General features: G+C 55.9%; 1 protein-coding gene across 2 annotated transcripts in view; it reads left to right on the forward strand.

The window, feature by feature from the left end:
- Window positions 1–20,230, forward strand: part of LASP1 (LIM and SH3 protein 1) — a 38,524-nt gene that overhangs the window by 7,649 nt on the left and 10,645 nt on the right. Inside the window, exons 3-4 of one of the 2 annotated variants that reach the window (XM_045984139.1) lie at window positions 9,281–9,365; window positions 16,148–16,255. In XM_045984139.1, coding sequence (XP_045840095.1) covers window positions 9,281–9,365; window positions 16,148–16,255 — 193 coding nt within the window. The remainder of the gene's footprint in view (window positions 1–9,280; window positions 9,366–16,147; window positions 16,256–20,230) is intronic. The other variant, XM_045984140.1, reaches the window with a different exon arrangement.

Here is a 20,230-nt window from a genome sequence, read left to right on the forward strand (position 1 = left end):
CCTCACCTGGGCAGGATGAAGTAAGGGCAGCTCATAGGCCCATTTTACAGGGAGGGACACTGAGGCTGGGGAAGGGAATGGACTCGCCCCGGATGACATGGCCAGTGAGAGGCTGGTTCAGACCCAGTAACCATGCTGCTCTCTGCCAGGCAAGCGTGTTCCCTCCACTGTGCCCCACTGCGAGAGAGGGGCCCTGTGTGGCCCTTGAGAAGGTACTCTGCCCTGTTGTGTTTGCCTTCCCTCATTTCTCTCTCTCCCCTGCGCCCTGTCAGAGGGTCAAGGCCCTAGGCTTTGGGGGCTTCTGGCTCTATTCTGGCTCTAGCCCTTCCTGATGTTTGCCCCCTGAGAACAGGGGGGGGGGGGGCGCAGCCTGCAGGGGGCGCCTGGCCCCAGGGGCAGATCTCTTCCCTCCTGGCTGTAGAATCCTTGTCCTTCCCAGTGAAGTTGGCTGGGGCTTGTTCCTGCTGTGCTGGGACCTTCTGGGACCTGCCACCCGTCCTGCTGCAGGGAGGTAGGGAGAGGTGGGGTGCGACTCCATCCGGGACACCCCCTTCCCATCCTGGGCAGTTCCAGAAAATTCACCGCCTTCAGGTTGACTTCCTATGTAGCAAGTGTAAACTCCGCGTGGGGGCTTCCATGTGTGTGTGACCTCACGGCACCCTTGGCCGATGAGGGCTTTAGAAGGTAAGTCACTAAGTAGTGGCAAAATGAAAATTCAGAAAAAGCCTGGATCTGACTTGAGTCCTGGCTTTTTCTCAGTTAGGAGGTTCTTCGCAGCTGAAGTTCACCAAGGAGGGGAACCATGGGACTCGGCTAAAAGGTCTGGGGGGCTGAAACTCCTTTGAAAGGCTGTCTCTCGCTGACAGCACCCCAGTTGCCTCTTAACCCCGCCGTGTCTTGTCCCTGGGGTTTGGACATCCATCAGGCACTTACTGCCTGCCAGCTGTTCTATGCCAACCTGTGCCAGGTGCTGGAGAAACAGATTCCTAACCAAAATCTCCAGCTAAGGAAGCAGCTTGGACATTGTCCCTTCCGGGAGAGACTGGGGCACTGGGAAGGTTGCCCCTGGGTAGAAGGAGGGTCACAGCCTGGTCCTGGCTCTTCTGTCTGCAGCTGCCTCTGCTTTTCTATTAGCTTCCACGGATCCTCTTCCCCCACCAACCCCTCCCACCCCCCCAAGGGAAATGGGACATTCTTAGAATTCTTAAGGGCTCACACAAGCCCTGATTCTCTGCCACTTCCTCCCTCCGTTGGGGAGTGGGGTGGGGTTCAGTGAAGCCAGAGGCCAGGGGCAGTTTAACCCCTTCGTGGCTGGACCATGTACGTGAATCTGGACTCTGGGCCCCAAGTCTCCTTTGGGGGCATCTGCTGAGCCTCTGCCCCTCCAAGGCCGAAGTGTGGCGGAGCCCCGAGCCTGGCGTGGGTGGCAGGGATTGATGCTTTCTCATGTCTCTGCCTCAGACTCTTGTAGCCTAGAATTCAGTGAGCGATGGGAGTTGACGGGAGAAATCAGAGGCTTGTCCTTGTTCTCTCCATATCTTCTCAGCCTAGTGCCAGAGTCCCAGCTTAGCTGTTCTACCCTCTCCCAGAGAGGTCGCAGTGAGTGGGGGTGAGGGCTCCTGCAGGTGTTGGGGTCTCCAGGGAGGGAGAGAAGATGAAGAATCTCTTCCTGGGTGCTGTTTCCCCGAGGTTCTTGCCACCCCCCTCCCCACGCTGCCTGAGAAGCAGGGTGGCCCCTCATTCCCCCAGGCCTTTCTCACTTCAGCTGGGAGGGTGTCTGCTGAGCAGTGGGGGTGGCCCGCACACCTGACCTGGTGAGTCCAGAAGAAGCCAGATGTGGTAGGCCTGGCCTGCAGGAAGTACCCTCTGCACCTGTCTGACCTTCAGTTTCTCCCCGGTTATGAGTCCTTCCCAGGGATGCCGGCCCCTAGACCCCTAGAGGGCGAGCCCCTGCCACGTGCCAGGCCCTGTGCTGACGTCCCCTCTCATTCCCTCCTGTTTCCTTTCTGCCTCTGGCCCCATCCTTCAGTGGCATTTGGGTTTCTAAATCTTGGGGTTTCCCAGGGGGTAGCTGTGCCCTCACCCTGCTCCCAGCCTTGCCTTGCAGACCTCAGGCCTGGCTTCCTTCCTTTTCAGCCCCTCTGGGGAAGACCCAGAGGGGCTAGTGATCTTTCCTGGCACTTTGCCAGGGAGTGGGACCGTCTGCCCTCGGTGGGTGAGGGTGTCACTTTGGTGTGCAGGGAGGCTTCTATGGTGTACCTATTTTTGGCCAGTCCCCGAGCCGGAATCTTGAAGGGGGAGGTGGTCAAGAGAGAAGAAGGCTGGCTGTCATTCCCTGGTGGCTTCTCAAGACTGAGATTTTAAAATGTTCCAGAAAGTGACTGTGAGCAGCAAAAAGGCCTCTTCTGTTTCTCTCCTTGCACCAGACTTGTTTCAGGGTTAGACAGGAAAGAGAACTCAGGCGAGAGCTTACAGCCAGCCTGCTGGGCGGTCAGGGGCCCCTACAGACAGGGCCTTAATAAACACGAGCCTGGTGCGTATCCAGATGTACGTGCTTGGATGTGGGGCCGGGGAGAAATGCCAAGGAGTCGGAGGGAATGGGCGGCGTGTGTGTTCACAGTTCCCAGGCCCAGCCACCCTGTTACTGCTGTGGCAGGGGAGAGGTGTGCCTTTCCGCTTTTGCACAGTGACTAGAGGTACAGGAACCATCCTCAAATGCTTTCATGAAACTTCTAGGTAGGTGGGGCAAGCCTGCTGGCTTGGTTAGAGGAGTATTTATGCCCTTGATTATTTGTTTTGTAAACTATGTTTTGTGGAAGTGGGGCTGATGTGTCCACACCCATAAACCTGCCCCTTTGTCTCCATGCACATATTCCAGGAGTATGGAAGTCGTGGGTGGATGGGGTGCGAGTGGGGAGAAATGGGCCTGTTCCTTCCTCCTTGGGAGCCAGGAGTTCACGGAGGCCGCACATGCCAGACAGAGAGGGGAACCAGCCTTTGGGCTGTTGAGTGTGGGGGTGGACATGGGCCGAGGAAGGAAGGGGGGACACTCAGAAGCACCTTCCCCTCCTCTTCACTGACTGCAGATTTCCAGATCCCTCTGTCAGTTTCCTTGAGCTCTGCGGTGAGGGGCTGAAGAGGGTGGATGGAGATGGCCAACTCTGGAGAACAAGGGACGGTGGCCCTGCTCCTTCCCTCAGGTGTCAGAGTATGGGGTGGGGCCTGTGCTCCTGGGGTTGCTGGCTCAGAATGTCTCTGGGTTCTAACAAACTGTCCGGAATCCCAGCTACTCTTAAGGATGGGGCATTGGTGGGTAAATCAGGGACTAGGGCCTGGAGTTTTCCCACTTCCCTCTTTCCTGCCTCTGATTGGGAACAGTGGGATCAGATGTCCCAGGGAGCAGGTGCAGCTCTGGGAGCGGGAGTGAGAGGGGTGTGTGTGATGTGTGTTTGGAATGGAGAAGGCAGACTCAGACTCAAAAGGGCCAGCACATCCCCCCCCCACCACCACTCTCATCCCTAAAGCCTTACACTGAGAGATGTCGGGGCCTCCAGGGACCTCAGGGATTTGTTTCCTAACCGCCCATTTTAGGGATGAGGAAACTGAGGCCCAGTGTTTGCATGCCTTCCCCACCTTGGCAGAATCATTTCCCTTTATGTACTCTGCCATCAGGGATGGGTACCAGCTTTGAGTTTTCATCCTGTCTCTCATGCCTGAGGGCTGGTAAGTTCTTCTTCATGTCTGGCCTTGATCTTTCTGGCTGCTCTTTTTTTTTTTCCCTCTGATCAAACAATGCTTCCTTGTTACTTCCTGTCCCCACCATTTCAGCTCCTCAGGCCTGGGGGACTGGTGAGAAACTGGGTTAGAAAGGAGGCCCCCCCACAACATGGGCAGTGTTCCCAGCAGGGGAATCAGCAGCTCCTTCCACAGGCAGGATGTAGGGGCTGGTTTTTTTTTTTTTTTCTTTTGGTAAAACCAAAGGCTCCTTGTTGCTTTTGTTGATGTATTTTTGTTCCTCCCTGAACAAAAAGCTGTGTTTTTTGAAGGGGTCTAAGGCTGGAAGGGGCAAGGTTGCTTGTAGAAAGGGGGAGCGGGCTTTCAGGATCTCTGGTCTATTCTGGTTCTGGCTCGGCCTCTGGAATGCAGCTGAGGGCAGGAACGGAGCAGGGCTGTGTCCTGTAAGCTGTCCCTGTCACCAGTGTGTCTATAGGAGGGATCTCACAGCTTCTCAGCATCCTCCCTTCCCTCCTTGCCCTTCTGAACAGGAAGGTGACTCAGAGGTCCTTAGGGCAAACCCCTGAGAGGCCGAGGACCCTTCTACATCCATGCAGGTCGCTCTCCCCTCTTGAGACACCTGCTTTAGAAAAGTTTTTTTTTTTTTTTTTTTTTTAAGATTTTATTTATTTATTTGACAGATCACAAGTAGGCAGAGGCAGGCAGAGAGAGAGGGGGAGGCAGGCTCCCCCCGATGCGGGGCTTGATCCAAGAACCCTGAAATCATGACCTGAGCTGAAGGCAGAGGCTTAACCCACTGAGCTACCCAGGCGCCCCTGCTTTAGAAAAGTATTGAGGAGTAAGTGGCTTCTGACTGTCCACCAGCCTTCTGACTGCCAGAGGGTCTCTTCATAATGACCAAGCTTAGGAACTGGTTGGGCTTGAAAGATAAAGTACTTTGCTCAAGATCCACCCTGCCAAATGCATCTTTCCCCAGAGCTCTGGGAGCTAGCGGTGTGGGCTGGGGTCCATCTGAGAGAGATGTCAGCCTCCCCCTTGATGGCCAGGGCCGTTGTGGGGAGGGGAGGTGCACTGGGCAAGGTCTTTGTCCTTGACCTGAGCGTCAGTTTCTTTATCTGTAAAATGGGCACGATGATAATGCCTGCCTTTTCTAGCCCAAAGCCTTGTGGTGGATTTCAAGAGAGAAGTCTTATCAAGAAGTCACTTGGTGTTCCTGTAAATTCTCCCTGAGGTCTTTGCTGCTGCCAGCCGCTGCCTGATTGGCCTGCGGGTCCGGTCCCTGTTCTTGCCCTCATAGCTGCTAGATCCCTTCCCCTGGCCTCCCGCTCTACCCCCAGGGCTTCCCCTCCTAGTGGACTTGGGCTGTCTCCATGCCCTCTCTTCCCCAGAGCAGCTGATGTAGCAGTCAGAGGCAGGGAGGGACATCACTGAGGGCCCATTGCTGGGAGAAATAAACAAGGGGCTGGGTGCAGCCGGGCCCACAGAAGGGACAAAGAACAGCTGTGCTCTGTACCGAGTCCAGGTAGGGTTGGGACACCCAGTTCTTCCCACCCGGGCCCAGGGTTGTTGGTGGGGCTGGGGTCCCAACAGGGTCACTAGCTGAGGTGGTAACCCCTCGTGACCTCAGCAGCCTCAGCGCCCTGCACTGGCTTCCACGCACACTTGTTCATCGCGACTGGGATCTGCGGGTGATGATGGGTGGGGAGAGCTCCAGCCTGAGACAGAGAGGGATGGAAAAGGTAGAATTTCCAGCAATTGTCTCTGGAAGCAGGTCAGATCAGTTGCAGCCCTCTTGCAAGGCAGTTGTGTGGGTGGGGGAAGGGCACATCACCCACATTCGTGCATCCCCCCCCCCCCGAAACACACCCGTGGCGCCTGTCTTCCTCACTGACACTGTCTGCGAGGATCCTGAGTTTGCAGCCTCCTGGGCTCCTCTGCGGCTGAGGACACCCTCGTGTCTGCGCCTCTCCCCCCACCCCCACAGCCTCTCTCTGTCTGCTTCTGCTCCGCTCTCCTGCCTGGAGCTGAGGATGGGGTTGCCATGGGAACCTGAAGCGCAGTGAGCAGGGGAAGGGAAAGGCAGGGTTGTCTCGCCAGGGGCCCGGGGCTGTGGGGAGGGGACAGGTTTGACCCAGCAGGAAGAAGAAATGTCTGCCTGCCCTCCTCTGGTCCAGGGTTGGGGTCCAGGAGGTGGGCTAAGAGATTGGAGGTTCTGGAGCTCCTCTTTAATCTATTTAATCTGATGCAGGATTAAAATCTTCCCTCTCTTCCCCCCCCCCCGCCTTCGCTCCGGATTAAGCTGCGTGAGCATCTAGGCTGGTCTCCCCTTCCCTTCTGATGGGATTGGCTGTGGGGGGCTGAGATCTGGGGGTCATGGTGGTTCCAGAGAGAAGATGAAACACCTGACGGTCCCATCCAGAGGCCCTTGCTGCATGTTGCAGAGGTAGGGGGCTCTCCTGATACTGCTCTGGTGCAGCGGCAGAGACAGGGACCCACTGGCCCCCGCATCTCGGAGACACGTGCCACTGCGGAGGGCCCGTCTCTGTATTCTGTGGGTGTGAGGAAAAAGGGAGCCTCATAACTGCAGAGTGGAGGGGGGGCGTGCACGCATCTCAGCCGCCTGTGTCGGCCTGTCCTTGGGCCACCAGAACTGGCACTCCATGTTAACCTTGGATATTCAAGCAGATGGGAAAGCCCAGGTGTGTAGACTGGCTTGGGAGCACGTGTGTTTGCTGCCCGCCACCCTTCCCCACCCGGTGCTGAGAGGCGCCATCTGGGAACTGGCCAGAGCTGCCCAGGAGATCTTCCCCTCGGTCCCCCTGCTTTAGGAGCCCACCTCCCTCCTCTGCCAGTGATGCTCTCCTCACCACACCCCCTACCCCGTGACACCTCCAGCACCTGCGACACCTTCACACCTTCTGAAGGGCCCTGATGTGGTGGGAGGGTCCTGTCTTCCCTCCTAGGACCTCAAGGCCGGCCAGTGCTGCTAGAGATCCTAACTTGGATCCCTCCTGCCCTTCTCTTCCTAATCTCCAGAAACAGACTCCCAGTGGGCCCTCCCTTTTTCTGGAACTGCGGAGGAATTTTGAATGGAGCACTTTGGCTGTGGGTGGCCCAGCTTTCCTGTGGTAGCCTTAGCCCCGCCCTTTCTGTCGGCAGCTGGAGGCACCTGTGTTTACTTTTCTGTCCTCTCCCTCCCTCGCTCTGCTGGAGGAGCAGAGGGCTCAGCCTAACTGGGAGGCGGGACCCAGGTGGGGCACTGGAGGCTGGGGGAGGGGCACAGCTGGGAGCACCTGGGTCCTGGACAGTGAAACTAGCCCAGGAAGAGAAAGGATATGCTGAACTCACCCAGCGAGGCCGTGGCAGGGCCAGAGCCCAGCTCTGTGTCCATTCTAGGCACCCCTCCCCCACCTTGGTTTAGTTCTGCAAACCCCAGTCCTGCCCTTCACAAGTGGTGGTTCAGGGGGAAGTCACAAGTTCACAGGTAGCTCTTGCTCAGGGCGCCCCCCCCCCCCCCGCCCCCAGGAACCTCCCAGCTTTGGTGAGCGCACAGTAGGAGGGTAGCTCACATCCAGCTCTAGGGCCTGTCGGCCAGGCCAGCTAGGGTGGAACGTGCCTGGAAGGAGGCGCTCCACCGCTTACCTGAGCACAGTCTGTGATGCGAGGACCTGCAGGTGGTCGGGGTTGTGGTGAGGTGTCCATCACCCATGGCCAGACCTCAGCTACTCCTCAGAGAAGCCGCTTAGCCAGCCCTTGAGGTATCTGGAACCCACGTGGACCCGCAGCCATTTCCCATTCCAGCACATTCCCACAGACCAGTGACTCAGGGCTGCCTCTCCTCTAGCTGGTTTGCTGGGGGCCTTTGGCATGACCCAGGGGGACATGAGAGACTCAAGTTCTCATCTTGGCCCAGCTTCAGTGCCTGGTGGGACGTTCATTTATCCAACACACATTTGTTAACCCCAGGTTCTGTTGAAGGAGTTTGGGATAAATCCGTGGACAAAAGAGACCAGAAACCCCTCACCTCATGGAGAGGTAGAGAGAGGACAAGAAACGAGTGTGATAAGTAAATGAATTATGAAATCATCGAAGTGCTAAGTGCCTTGCATCACAACACTGTTTCCTCTTCTGGGAATTGAGGGGACACGACCCGTCTGATCCTGGAGGTCCCTGCAGGCTTCCCTCTGAGGGCTGCCCTGGCTCCTGTTAGGGCTCCTGCCCTGGCTCCTGGCTCTGGGGCACAGCCTCCTGGTCTGCCCTGTGTCTGGGGTCGGGAGGGTTTGGTTCAGGATGCTGGGCCCTGGGGACGCGGGGTACAAATTTAGATGCCGTGACTTACTGGCCCCGTGCCTTGGCCACATTGTTTAACCTGTCCGAGCCTCAGTTCTCCCTTCTGTCAAAGCAGGAAAATAGGGCATTTGTGGGGATTTGATGAACTGAGACACTGGGCAGACATCAACCATTGCTAGAGGTTACCTGTCACTTGAGGGCCTCAGGCTGATTTTCTGACGTCAAGCCAATGTCTCACCTACCTTCCAGTTAAGTAAGACCACGTTAGCCCTTCCTAACACCACTCTGGATTGTGTGCATTTTCTCTCTTACCACCTCCTCCAGGAAGCTCCCCCCTTCCCCCTGCCCTGGATATGCATGTCCCATTCCCCTCTACTACATTTTTAAGTTTTTATTTTATTTATTTATTTTTAAAAAGGTGTTACTTATTTATTTGACAGAGAGAGAGATCACAAGTAGGCAGAGAGGCAGGCAGAGAGAGGGGGAAGCAGGCTCCCCACTGAGCAGAGATCACGATGTGGGTGGGGTTCGATCCCAGGACCCTGAGATCATGACCTGAGCTGAAGGCAGAGGCTTAACCCATGGAGCCACCCAGGCGCCCCTCAGTTTTTATTTTAATCACTCAGTGTTCATCACAAGGGCACTGTTTAGTCTCCATCATGTTTTTCACCCATCTCCCAACCACCTGCACCCTGGTTAGCCCTCAGTTTGCTCTCTGGAGTTAAGAGTCTGGTTTGTGTCTCTCTCTTTTTTTTCCCTTTGCTCATCTGTTTCGTTTCTGTTCTCCTTTACTTCTGTCTCCACATCCCTCCTGCCCTTCCTCTGCTTGGTTGGTCTCCATTTCTGCCTTTAGCTGGACGCTTTGTTCTGGCCGCCGGCTGGTGGGGCTGTCCTGGGCAGCCCAGGCCTCTCAACCCCGCTGGATGCTAGATTCTAAGGCATGGATTCTCTCCAAACAAGGGTCATCTGAAACCCTCAGACACTGTCCCCAGGGCCTCCCTTTGGCTCAGGACAGCTCTCCATGGCCAGCCAGCCCCTCAGGCCTAATATGTCTTCCTGGTTCGGCCCCGGCCAAGTCTGAGACATGCTTGCCTCCCTTCAGCCAAGGCTGGTACACATCGTGGTCCTGCTGCTGGGCAGGGCAGGGGCTGCCCATGGATAAGAGGAAGTTTCGAGGAGAGTCAGGCCTGTGAGAAGCCCAGAGGTTCCTACGCCTTCCCCAGAGTGACCCTCACTCTTTCTTTCTGTTCCTCAGACACTACCCCAAGCAGTCCTTCACCATGGTGGCTGACACCCCGGAAAACCTCCGCCTCAAGCAACAGAGTGAGCTCCAGAGTCAGGTGAGGGGGCGGGGCAGGCCCTGTGGCCTGGCGGGGAGAGCGGGGTGTTGTAACCCCTGGGTTTGGCAAGGGCTCCTTCCTCCTCCCCACTGTGGTTACTCAGCAGGGCCGAGGTGCTGAAATCCTGGCATTTGCCATGTCTCCCTGCCCCCACCCCCGCGCCTGATTACTTCATATTTCCTGACTGTATCAAAGGAGTGGAGGAAGTGGGTTCAAGAGGTATTGGTGTCTGATTCTCTCTGCTCCAGGAATTTCTTGTGGGGCCTCTAAAGCCCGCCTCCTCCAGGAAGCTGTTCCCTTCTCCCTTCTCTCCACTCATACCCCCCCTCAAAGGACGGGACTCACCTCTCCAGGCTCATGCCATCGGAGGTCCGCCCTCCCTTTATGGCCATGTCTCCAAAGCCCCTCAGAGGGCAGACTGCACAGGGGGCCTCCCCCTGGGGGCCTGTCCTACCTTTGTCTCCTTGGGCCTGATTTTTGGAGTCCGTGCTTTGTGGGGAGTGGGGTACATGCCGCTGTGTTGGTGAGGAGATGGGTTCTTGTCCAGGCAAGACTCTGAATTTAGGGGACAGTGAGAAATAAGCAAAGAATCCAGAGCCCTGGGCCCTGAACAGGACATTGTATCAGGAGGTCTGGGAGGGCTTCTGGGACCAGCCTGGCCTGGACTTTGGGGGGTGGGGTGGGGCTTCTACAAAGAACCCTTGAGGGACTTAGCCAAGTGGGCAGGGTGCCCAGGGCCAGGAAAATGTTGCAGGCAGAGAGGATTCCCCCGGGGCCACCGGGGGGGGGGATCTCTCCTGATCCCCCTGGAGTGGGTTTCCTGCTCTCTGGTGTTTACAGAACCTCTCTGGGTCCCTGTGTCCCAGGAGGTCCTGTGAAAGAGAAGCAGCCCTGTGTTCCCTAGGGCTTTACATGTGTCCTCTGGCAGCTGGGAGGAAGGTGCTGTTTCTCCCGTGGTGCAGATGAGGAAACAGCCCAGAGACAGGAGAGGACTTGGTATAAGATCATACGGGGTAGCGGCAGGGATAGGAAGACTGTTGACTGCTCCGGTCTTGAGGGCTGAATGCCCTGGGCATCTGAGTGCCCTCGGTTCTCACGAGCCTGAGCCCTTGGCAGGATCACCCCCACTCCAAGGAAGAAGGAAGGGATCCTACAGACTTTGAAGGCCAGTTTGTTGAAATCTGAGACTTGTGTTCTTTCCAGCTTTCCAGCCAGCTCCCTCAGAAAAACTTATCTCTACCTTGATAATAAACACGTTAGTTCCTGGTGCTGCTGAGAATTACAGCTTAGCACAGTGCTTATCGTTACTTTTTGCCTCATTCATCCTTGACCCCACTCTGGGAGCCATCAGATGGGGGAACGGAGGTTTTGCCTGTTGACACACACAGTGAGTGAAGTTTCAGGATCTGGACTCTGGTTTTTCCACTCCCAAGTACAGTGATCTTGACCATGTAGTCCCGGTGAGGTGTGAGGCGCAAGTCTCGTGTGTGTCCAACAACAGCCGGGAGCAAGTAGGGGAAGCTGGTTTTTCCCTAGGTGGCAGCTTGCAGCTGCCAGCCCGGATGCTGACCCTGCCAGGTGTGAAACCCGCAGTTGGCGGGGAGCTGGTATGGACACCAGACCTCTGCCCGCGGAGGAGGGCACGGGTGGTCCAGCTGGCAGGGAGAGGGGCTGAGGCAGTCCTGGGGCCTGGACTGGGTCTGCACGGGGAAGATTTTGGCCAGACTCTAGCTGGCTGCTGACGACCACCCGGGACTCCCCCATCCTGGAGAGGGCCCCCTGGGGCCGGAGGTGGAGGGGGCTTTGGGGAGTGTGCAGACCACAGCATCTAGGGTGACCTGTACTCACTCCACAGCTTGAGAGGGGCAGGCAGAACCCCAACTGGTGGGGGCCCCAGCAGGGGAAGCCAGAAGACGAGATGTGGGTGAGGCGGTCAGGTCTTTGGAAAGGTGCAGCTCCCAGAGGTGTGTGTGAGTGTGTGCACACACTCAGGCAGAGGGAAGGGCACACACACACACACACACACACACACACACCCCTACTCTCAAGAGGAGAAATTCAAACCCTGTTAATTCCCTTAGCTTTTGTCAGTCCCACAAAGGCACGGCTGTAGCCCTTTCTGGCCCTGGAACCAGATCCTGGTAGGAGGAAGCAGCAGGAGCTCAGGCCCCCTCTGCCCCACCTCCGCTCCCTGTTCCCCGGGGCCTGGCCTGCTGCTTGCTTCCTGGGCCTCCAGGCCCCAGTCTCCGGTTGGCAATTCTGGGCAGTCCCCAGGAATCTGCATTTTGACTGCCCTGGTGATTCTCATGAGCCTTTTGGACTTACTTTGTGAGACTTAGAGCCGGACTTGAGAGGGGCAGGCAGGAAGCTGGGTGGAACTGCCTGGAACTCACCTTGCTTCTGCTCTGAGCGGAGGGGTGGGGGCGTCAGGGAGTCAGGGCTCTGCACTGAGGACACGGCTCTAACCTGCGTTGGGCTCTAACCTGCATTGGGCTCCTGGGCCTGGAAGCTGGGGTAGGCAGATAGGATAGAGGCGGGGGGCCCTGTCTTCTTTGCAACCGTGGGTCTGTGGTCTGAGCCTGGCTGCTTTCCTCTCCTAGCTTTTTTCAAAACTCCCTGGTAAAATGGGACAGTGAACCCCAGTTGCCTAGAGGTTGGGGGCTGGGCTGATGCGCTGAGGTTTGGAAGGGCTGAGTGGGCCTGGCCGGGGGTGGTGACAGGTTCTCGTTCCTGTGGCTCCTGTGGGGGCAGGGCTGGCTAGAGCAGCTTGTGGCTGGCGGGAAGGGAAGTGGGAGCCTCCTCTGCCTACCGTGCCCCACCCCACCAGGGTGTCACTTGGGCCCTTTCCAGGGCCCCTTCCTGGCCTGCAGGCGTGTGTCCCAGCCCTCCTGAGTCTCTGGAAGCTGCCAGTGCTAGTTCAACTTTATTTGTTTTCCTGTGTCTAGATCGGTTCCCAAAGTGGTACTTTGGGTGTCTGGGACACCTGGAGCCTCCCCTGCGGGGGAGGTAACCACAGAACTGACCAGAAATGACCCTGTGGGTGGTCCTGCCCAGGCCTGGCGGAGGCTGGGGCCCCAGCCGCACCCCTTCCCAAGGCAGCTCTCCCTCCCCCCAGCTCCAGGATGAGTAGAGGCAACATCCATGCGGCCCCTGGAACCCAGGCAGAAATTCAGGGAGAATAAATCTCTCTCTCTTACCCCCATCATCCCACCCTGTGGCGCTGTACAGTCCCAGGCATTGGACAGTGTGGTCTGTCCCCAGCACTGCAGGCAGCAAACTTTGACAGAGCAAACTCTGACCCGAGCCCACTAAAGGTCAGATCCTGGGTCTGCCAACTAGCTGTGTGACCTTGGGCAAACTGTTTCACCTTCCCGAGCCTCAGTGCCTTCATCTGTAAAATGGGGGTCACCTTTCTCCAAAAGTAGTTGTGAGGATATAGCAGATGTTATGAAGGACACGTAACATCATTAGGATGTAGAGGATATCAGTGTAGGGTAAGCATTTAGAGCAGTTCCTGGCATAGAGTCAGGACTCAAGCAATGTTCACTACTAACTATTCTCTTCGAAAGGGGAGGAAATGGAGCCTGGGCTCAGTGTAGCTGGGGAGTAGACACTGACCTTTTGATGATTCTTCCAACACTGACCTTCTTCATTCGCTCTCCTCCCCATCTGCGTCTTAATTTTCAAGCTGGTTTCTTTTCTGTTAGAAGGAGGTAAGTTACACAGTATGCGGGCCTGGAACATAGTAGACACACAGTAAGCACTGTATTTTCTTTTTTTTCCCCAAAAAAATGGCACTGTATTTTTCCCCCCACCAAAATTTTCTGGGTTTGTTTTGTTTTATACTGGTTTATTTAGGAGAAAAAAATCTTTGTTAAAGTCATGATCTTTCCTCTTATGTTGGGTCAGCAAAACAGTGACTTTCTAAATTGTGCTGCCTGTTTGATATTTTGTGTCTATTCAAGTCACCCATCATTCACGCCACAAACACTTCTTGTACCTACTTTGCTGGGATAAATAATGAAAAGGATAGACCCAGGGAGTTATTAATAAACACGTGTAGAGAAAGTCGAGCCTCGGGGGCCCTGTTTGGTGGGTGGGAGGAGCCTCAGCCTCAGACCTGGCCCTGTGTGGGGAATTTCCAGAATGGGCGGCTCAGGCAGCTCCCAGACATGGAGTCATCTGTCCCCGGAGCAGAGTCCCTCCCACAGCTGGGTTGAATGGCCTTAGGCAGGTTTCTTCCCTGAGAGATCACCCCCCACAACATCCTGCTGAGCCATCCCAGGTGAAGGCAAACACTTCTGCTTGGGTGACCAGAGAACCCTGAGGGAGGGGCTCTGGGCAGGGTCCTCCCCCACACTCCCTGGCTGTCTACCTTTCACTTCTGCCACCCACTCCAGCCCCAAAAGGCCTCACAGAGAATCTTCCTCACCTTGATCTTCATAGTTAAGACCTGCAGGTACTTAAAAATGATCACAAACTCCAGAGCTGGGTGGGTTTTTAGAGATCAGCTGTCCAGTGTCTTCCCCCCCACCCCCCCTCAGTCCAGAGAGGGGGACTGGCTTGCCTAGTGACACACAGCCCTCAGGGGCTGACCTCCCTCCAGCCCTTCTGCATCCCGGTTCCACCCCAGCCCCGCCCTATCTGGTGGCCTGTGCCAGGAGTGAAGCACATTTCTCCTTCCCCAGCAGGGAGGGAGAGGCAGTTCCTGAGCCTGGGAACTAGCTGACATCATTGTAGTGTCGCCATGGCAATTATTCCCCTGGATTAGGGGCCTGACCCTTGCAGGGCCAGGAAGTGGAGGAAGGCGTGGGGGTCTGGCACGTGGTCAGCACTTGAATGTTGACAAAGCACTTCCACACTGGCCCTCAGCAGCAGATGTGGAGCCCGGCCTTGCTTCCGGATGCTCCAGGACGCATTGGCTGTGTTCAAGCTACTGTCTGTAGTTGGCGCCACTGACTGGAATGGGTGGTGCTATCCCCATTTTACAGATTGCAAATGGAGGCTCGAAAGGTGAAGTCATTTGCCCAAGATCGCTTGGCAGGTGGGAGACTGAGCACCCGTTAGGACCAACTCCCTCTGGCTATTTGCCCATGCTTGGCGTGGGAAGCCTCCTCCCCGTGTTTTAACTGATGCCCATGACAGCTCTTTTATGGATGGGGAAACCGAGGCCAGAGGCCTTGGATGTGGGGCTTCTGCATTGGGAGCTGTATTTTTCTGACTCCAGTGTCGTCTTCTCCCTGATGCCCCTTTCCCTAAGGGTCTCCCTGCCCTCAGCACTAAAGGTCACCATGCTATTCCAGGGCTTTCTGAAAGAGTGGATGCTGGGGGCCCTTGGGGGTGGGTCAGTCCATGTATCACTGCGTTAACTTGCTGTCTGATGGGAACTGGCACATCCAGGCCTTGGTTTTCAGTCTGGATCAGAATGAAGGGGCTTGTTTAAAATAAATAAACAAGGGTGCTTCTGAGACCTTGTAGGATCGAGAACCCCTTGGGTGGATAAGGTGGGCTCCAGAGGATGAACAAGGACCTCTGACCCCTGGGCTGTGTGCCGAGGAACTGGCGGGCAAGGCCGGATGAATCCGAGGGTGGTGTCGCGGGTTGGGTCAGGGTGCAGCTCAGCGGTGTGGCCAGGTGACTCCTGACTCCACGCCTGCAAGCTGCTTGGGCATCCCATCCTGGAAACTCCCAAGGCCCCAGGCCTCGTGTCCTGGGCTGACCTGCCTCTAGGACAGTGCGCACACACACACACTCACACACACACACACACACACCGGGAGTCAATCCAGGCAGCTGGTGGGGCCGGAACAGCTGGTGGCTCAGGAGTGGTCGGTGAAGTCTCTGGAAACCAGGGAACTGTTCTGTGTCCCATGGGCGTTTCTAGCCTCCGTTCTGTTCTTTAAAAACCCCTGGGGAGAACGAGATATTTTTCATATTTCAATTCCGTTGGCGTTCGAGAAGTCCTTTCTTAGGTCTGACTCGAGTCCCTCTGGTACTTGAGTTTCCGTGAATTTCTCAGGAGAGGAAGGCAGTGGTGGAGGGTAGGGTTCTTTCCCGGAGCTTGGAACCCTGTTCCGAAGTCCTGTCTCTGCCCCCACCGATGTCATCCCCTCATGCGGCATTGACCTTCGAAGCAGGCCTGGCAGGCTCCAGGAAGCCGCTGGGCCCGTCAAAGGCTCATTGATGGAGTCCTTCCGAGTGGCTGTCTCTCCGCCCTCCTTTCTGGGTGCCGGCTTTGTCGCTTGGCACAGCCTTCACTCAGCTGGGCGCTTCAAGACTTCTCCGGGTTCTCGGTGGGTCGGGCTACATCCTGGCTAGGGTGAGGGCTGGGGCAGCCTTTGGAGCTCTGGAAAGTACCTTCTTCCTATAGCTTTCACACAGGATAGGCCAGCGGGGGAGGGGCGGGAGTCAGGCAAACACCCTGGTGATTCTGGACTTGATTTCCGAGCTCTGTGACCTTGGCAGGGGGCTTTGCCTCTCTCTGGCTTAGTTTCTTTATCTGCAAAACGGAGCTAGCAGACTTACTTGAGATAATTCATGTAAATCACTTGGCACTCAGAAGGCACTGAATACATTTCCGTGGGTTATTGTTAGTAGTTGAACACTTTTTGGCTAAGGCTCCTGCTTTGACTTCGGGGTGCGGGGGCGGTGGACGTCACTGCAGGGAATTTCTGGTCAGGGTCTTCGTCCTGGCTGGTTGTTCCGTCGAAGGTGGCCGTGGGCTGGGGCCCTCTGCTGCCCCTGTCTTGACGCTAATCCCTCTCTGCCTCTCGGTCCTCCAGGTGCGCTACAAGGAGGAGTTCGAGAAGAACAAGGGCAAAGGGTTCAGCGTGGTGGCGGACACGCCCGAACTCCAGAGAATCAAGAAGACCCAGGACCAGATCAGTAACGTACGCTCCCTTGCCCACTGTGGGACCCACACTGCCCTGCTTCCCCGGGCCCGCCTGGGTGACAGCTGTCAAGAAGGAAGGAAGGGTCTAGGCTTCCCACTTGCCTTTTTTCTGTGCACCCCCATATTCCCCCGTTCCACCTTGGGCCCACATGGCACTTCCACTGGAAAAGCACTCAGCTTTTGTACGGGGGGGCCCGTGTGCTGAAGCTCTCCCCACCCTCTCTAAAGTGCCCCCCCCACCGCGGCTGTAGTGGGCGTCAGGGACCAGACGGACTGTTTGTCAGAGCATGAAGGTCATAACTGGGTGGCTAGGTGGGGAGGGGCCAGCCCCTCTTTCGTCTGTCTCTGGGTGCTGATATTGCAGTATTTCCGTCCGCCCTCGGCCTCCACCCCCACCTCGGCTTGCTCTTCCTTCCTGTGTAAAAACCCCAGCTGGCTTTGCTGGCCGGCCCCGTCCCCCTGGGCTGGGGATGGTCGGCGTGTCTGGAAGTGGCGGCGCTGGGTATAGAGTGTGGGTGGTCGATCGAGGGCCGTGGCACCTGTGGCCGGGGAATAGGCATTGGTTTCCTGCCTTGCAGAGCCACAGACCTGCTGCCTGTGCATCTGAGTTTGCAGGGAAGCTGCCCCGGGGGGGGGGGGGGGGGTTGGGGGCACGTGCTATGAACCTGGGCTGCGGTGCCCTGTGGCCCAGGGTCCTAGGGCACAGAATAGCGGTGTGTGCTCAGTCAGCCTCGTCGGGGGCCGGGGTGGGGGCGGTCCTACAAATGGAGGCCTGGGCAAACAGTTGTCTTTATGTCTAGAACAGAAAGGAGTCGGCAGGTTGCCTGAGGTCTCTTGGGGCGAAGGGTCTGGGATTCAGGCAGGCCCCCCTGGGGCATCCATCCCCCGGCCTCCAGAGCCCTCCCCATGCCTTCCCCCAGCCTCCTTGGTGGCACTGTGCTTAGAGTGACTCTGCAGTGGCTCGCGTGGGTTCCGGGGCAAGGGCCTAGGGCCAGGAGAACCAGTCAGGCCCAAGACAGTAGCTTTTAGACTTTGCAGCCTACGATACGACGCACATTTCACATGATGACCCACCAAACAGGCCTGCTTATTTATTTAGAGAGAAAACCGAATCAGAGCTTTCCTCGAAGAGTCCCTGGAGAGGATTCAGATATTTTCTGTTCTATTTTATTTTGTAAAGATGCTTGCTGCAGACTTAACTAAATGGGAAACGAAGTGGGTTTTGCAATAAGGCCGTTGACCTACTGTTTGAAATTTATGGCTTGAGGAAATGGAGAGCTACCCTTGGGCTAGGAGAGCTCAAATTCACCCCCCCACCCAGACACACACACACACACACACACTCTCTCTCTCTCTCAAGTAAAACCTGTTTCAGTTGCTCTATAAGCCAAGGGCCTGGCCTCGTACCGTAGAGCTTCCCCATGGATGCTGCCCAGACTCTCTGAAGGTTAAAGAAGGTCTGTGTCTTTCAGCTCTCCACAGGACAAGTGGGAGGGAGCGGGAAAGCCTTGGGCAGTGGGGAAAATGTGGAATGGCTCGAAAAGCTGGAGTCTTCACTCTCCAGGCCTCTGTGGTGTTTCCATTGCAAGGACACGTGCTCTCATCTACAACCCCAGTTCCCCAGCACATTTACTCATTGCTTCCAGCCTGTGGCTTTTAGAGGCAGAAGACAAGTGAGCCCAGTCATCCCTGCCTCCCTTCTGGAAGGCTTCCAGAATATTCCATACCCAGTTATTGGAGGTGTTAACATCTGAGGAGCTCTGGTAACTGAACTCACTGTGGCCAAGACATCTACACCTAAGGTGATAACCATCTTATCATTAACCACAGGGCTGCCATTAGCTGATTGTCCTCTGCTCGGAGGTGGGGGAGGTGGCTTGAACCTGACCGAGTTCTGCTTTTGCAGCTTTAGCTGGGATGTCTGAGGTGTGACCGCAAAGCTGGAGGGCTCTCAGTTTTAGTGAACGGGGTTAGTCTGTCAGATGTGGCCTCAGTAAATGACTGTTCTAAAATCACATGGGAGGGGCGCCTGGGTGGCTCAGTGGGTTAAGCCTCTGCCTTCAGCTCGGGTCGTGATCCCAGGGTCCTGGGATCGAGCCCTGCATCGGGCTCTCTGCTCAGCAGGGAGCCTGCTTCCCCCTCTCTCTCTGCCTGCCTCTCTGCCTACTTGTGATCTCTGTTTGTCAAATAAATAAAATTAAAAAAAAAAATCACATGGGAGAGGTTTTTTTGGTTTTGTTTTGTTTTAAAGATTTTATTTATTTATTTGAGAAAGAGAGAGAGTGCTCGCACAGGGGAGGAGGAGCAGAGAGAGAGAATCTGTGGCAGAGTCCCGGACTGAGTGCAGAGCCGGATGCGGGACTTGATCTTACAACCTTGAGATCATGACCTGAACCCAGACCAAGAGTCGGGCACTTAACCAGCTAAACCACCCAGATGTCCTGATGTGGGAAGGTTTATTGACAATGCAGGCCCACAGGCCGGCTCCTCATAGGCTGCCTGACTCAGCATCTCTGGGAGCCCGGCCCAGGAACCAGCATTTTATTTTGTTTTATTATTATTTTTTTAAGATTTATTTATTTGAGAGAGAGCGCTGGGGGAGGGGCAGAGGGAAAAGGAGAGAATCCCAAGCAGACTCCTGGCTGAGTGGGGAGCCCGATACGGGCCTCCATCCCATGACTCTGAGATCATGACCTGAGCCGCAGTCAAGCAACCAGCATTTTAAGCACATTCGCTGCGTTCCGGGGATGCTCAGTGAAGTTTGAGAACTGTTACTTAAAAAGCTTGAAAAAGCTTTCTCAAGCTCTAAGTCAGGGAGTGCCAGGCCCAGGCCACATCCCCAAACTTGTAAGGGAGCTGGAAACCACGCTGAGAGCCATTGTGAGGTTGTTCCAACCTCCACAAGAGTTGGAGGCAAAGACAGTGTTTAGAGAGAGTCACACCTTTTGCTTAGTATCCAAAATAGTGTCCTCTCTGTGGCTGGTCACTTGCTTCCCAGGTTAGCACCCAGTGACCCCCAGCTGCTCCTGGAGAGGTCAGACCATCTTGCGAAGGGATGAGATTGCGTCCTCAGAGGAATATGGTTAAAGGCCTTGGATGTGTGCGGTCTGTCATCCGTCAGATCAGTGGGGTCCGTGCAGTTACCATCTCTGTAAAGCAGATCTGTCCACTTTCCTCACTGTGGCTCAGGAAGAGGCAGGGGATAAGGCTTGGTTGAAAAGTTGGGCCATTGTCTGGTGCTGAGAATGTGTGAAAACTTTTGAGGCGGGGTCCAGTAAGTTGTACTTCTAGGGGAACTGTGTCTTGGTCAAAGGCAGGGAAACTGTTGGGAGGTCAGAGCTGTGTGCTCTGGGATGCAGCGTATCCTTCTGGAAGGACCTTTGGTCCCGAGCGCCAGTGGCTCTAACGCACTGGGAAGTTTTCATGGCTGAACCCCTGCTAAACAGTGGGGAAGTTCTGGTTTTGTTTACCTCCATATCTTCTTATATATTGACTTTCTGTATACAACCCTGTGTCTTTTTCTGTGAAACGTAACACCCAGTAACACCGAGGGAATACCTGTGCTCACTGCACAAGCCAAGAAACATTCCTGAACTCCTTCCTCCCCTGCCACAACCTGAACTCCTCTTAGAATCGAGTTTTGTGGGGGGTTTTCTTCTAAGATTTTATTTATTTGACAGAGAGAGAGATCACAAGTAGGCAGGCAGAGAGAGAGGGGGAAACAGGCTCCCCACCCACAGGTCCCAGGACCCTGAGGTCATGACCTGGGCCAAAGGCAGAGGTTTAACCCACAGGGCCACCCATGCGCCCCAGCGTAGAGTTTTTAAAGTGCTAAAAACCTAGCTCTCGGGGCGCCTGGGTGGCTCAGTGGATTAAGCCGCTGCCTTCGGCTCAGGTCATGATCTCAGGGTCCTGGGATCGAGCCCCACATCGGGCTCTCTGCTCCGCAGGGAGCCTGCTTCCCTTCCTCTCT

This window comes from Meles meles, chromosome 18 (assembly GCF_922984935.1).
Source record: "Meles meles chromosome 18, mMelMel3.1 paternal haplotype, whole genome shotgun sequence".
Lineage (NCBI taxonomy): Eukaryota > Metazoa > Chordata > Mammalia > Carnivora > Mustelidae > Meles > Meles meles.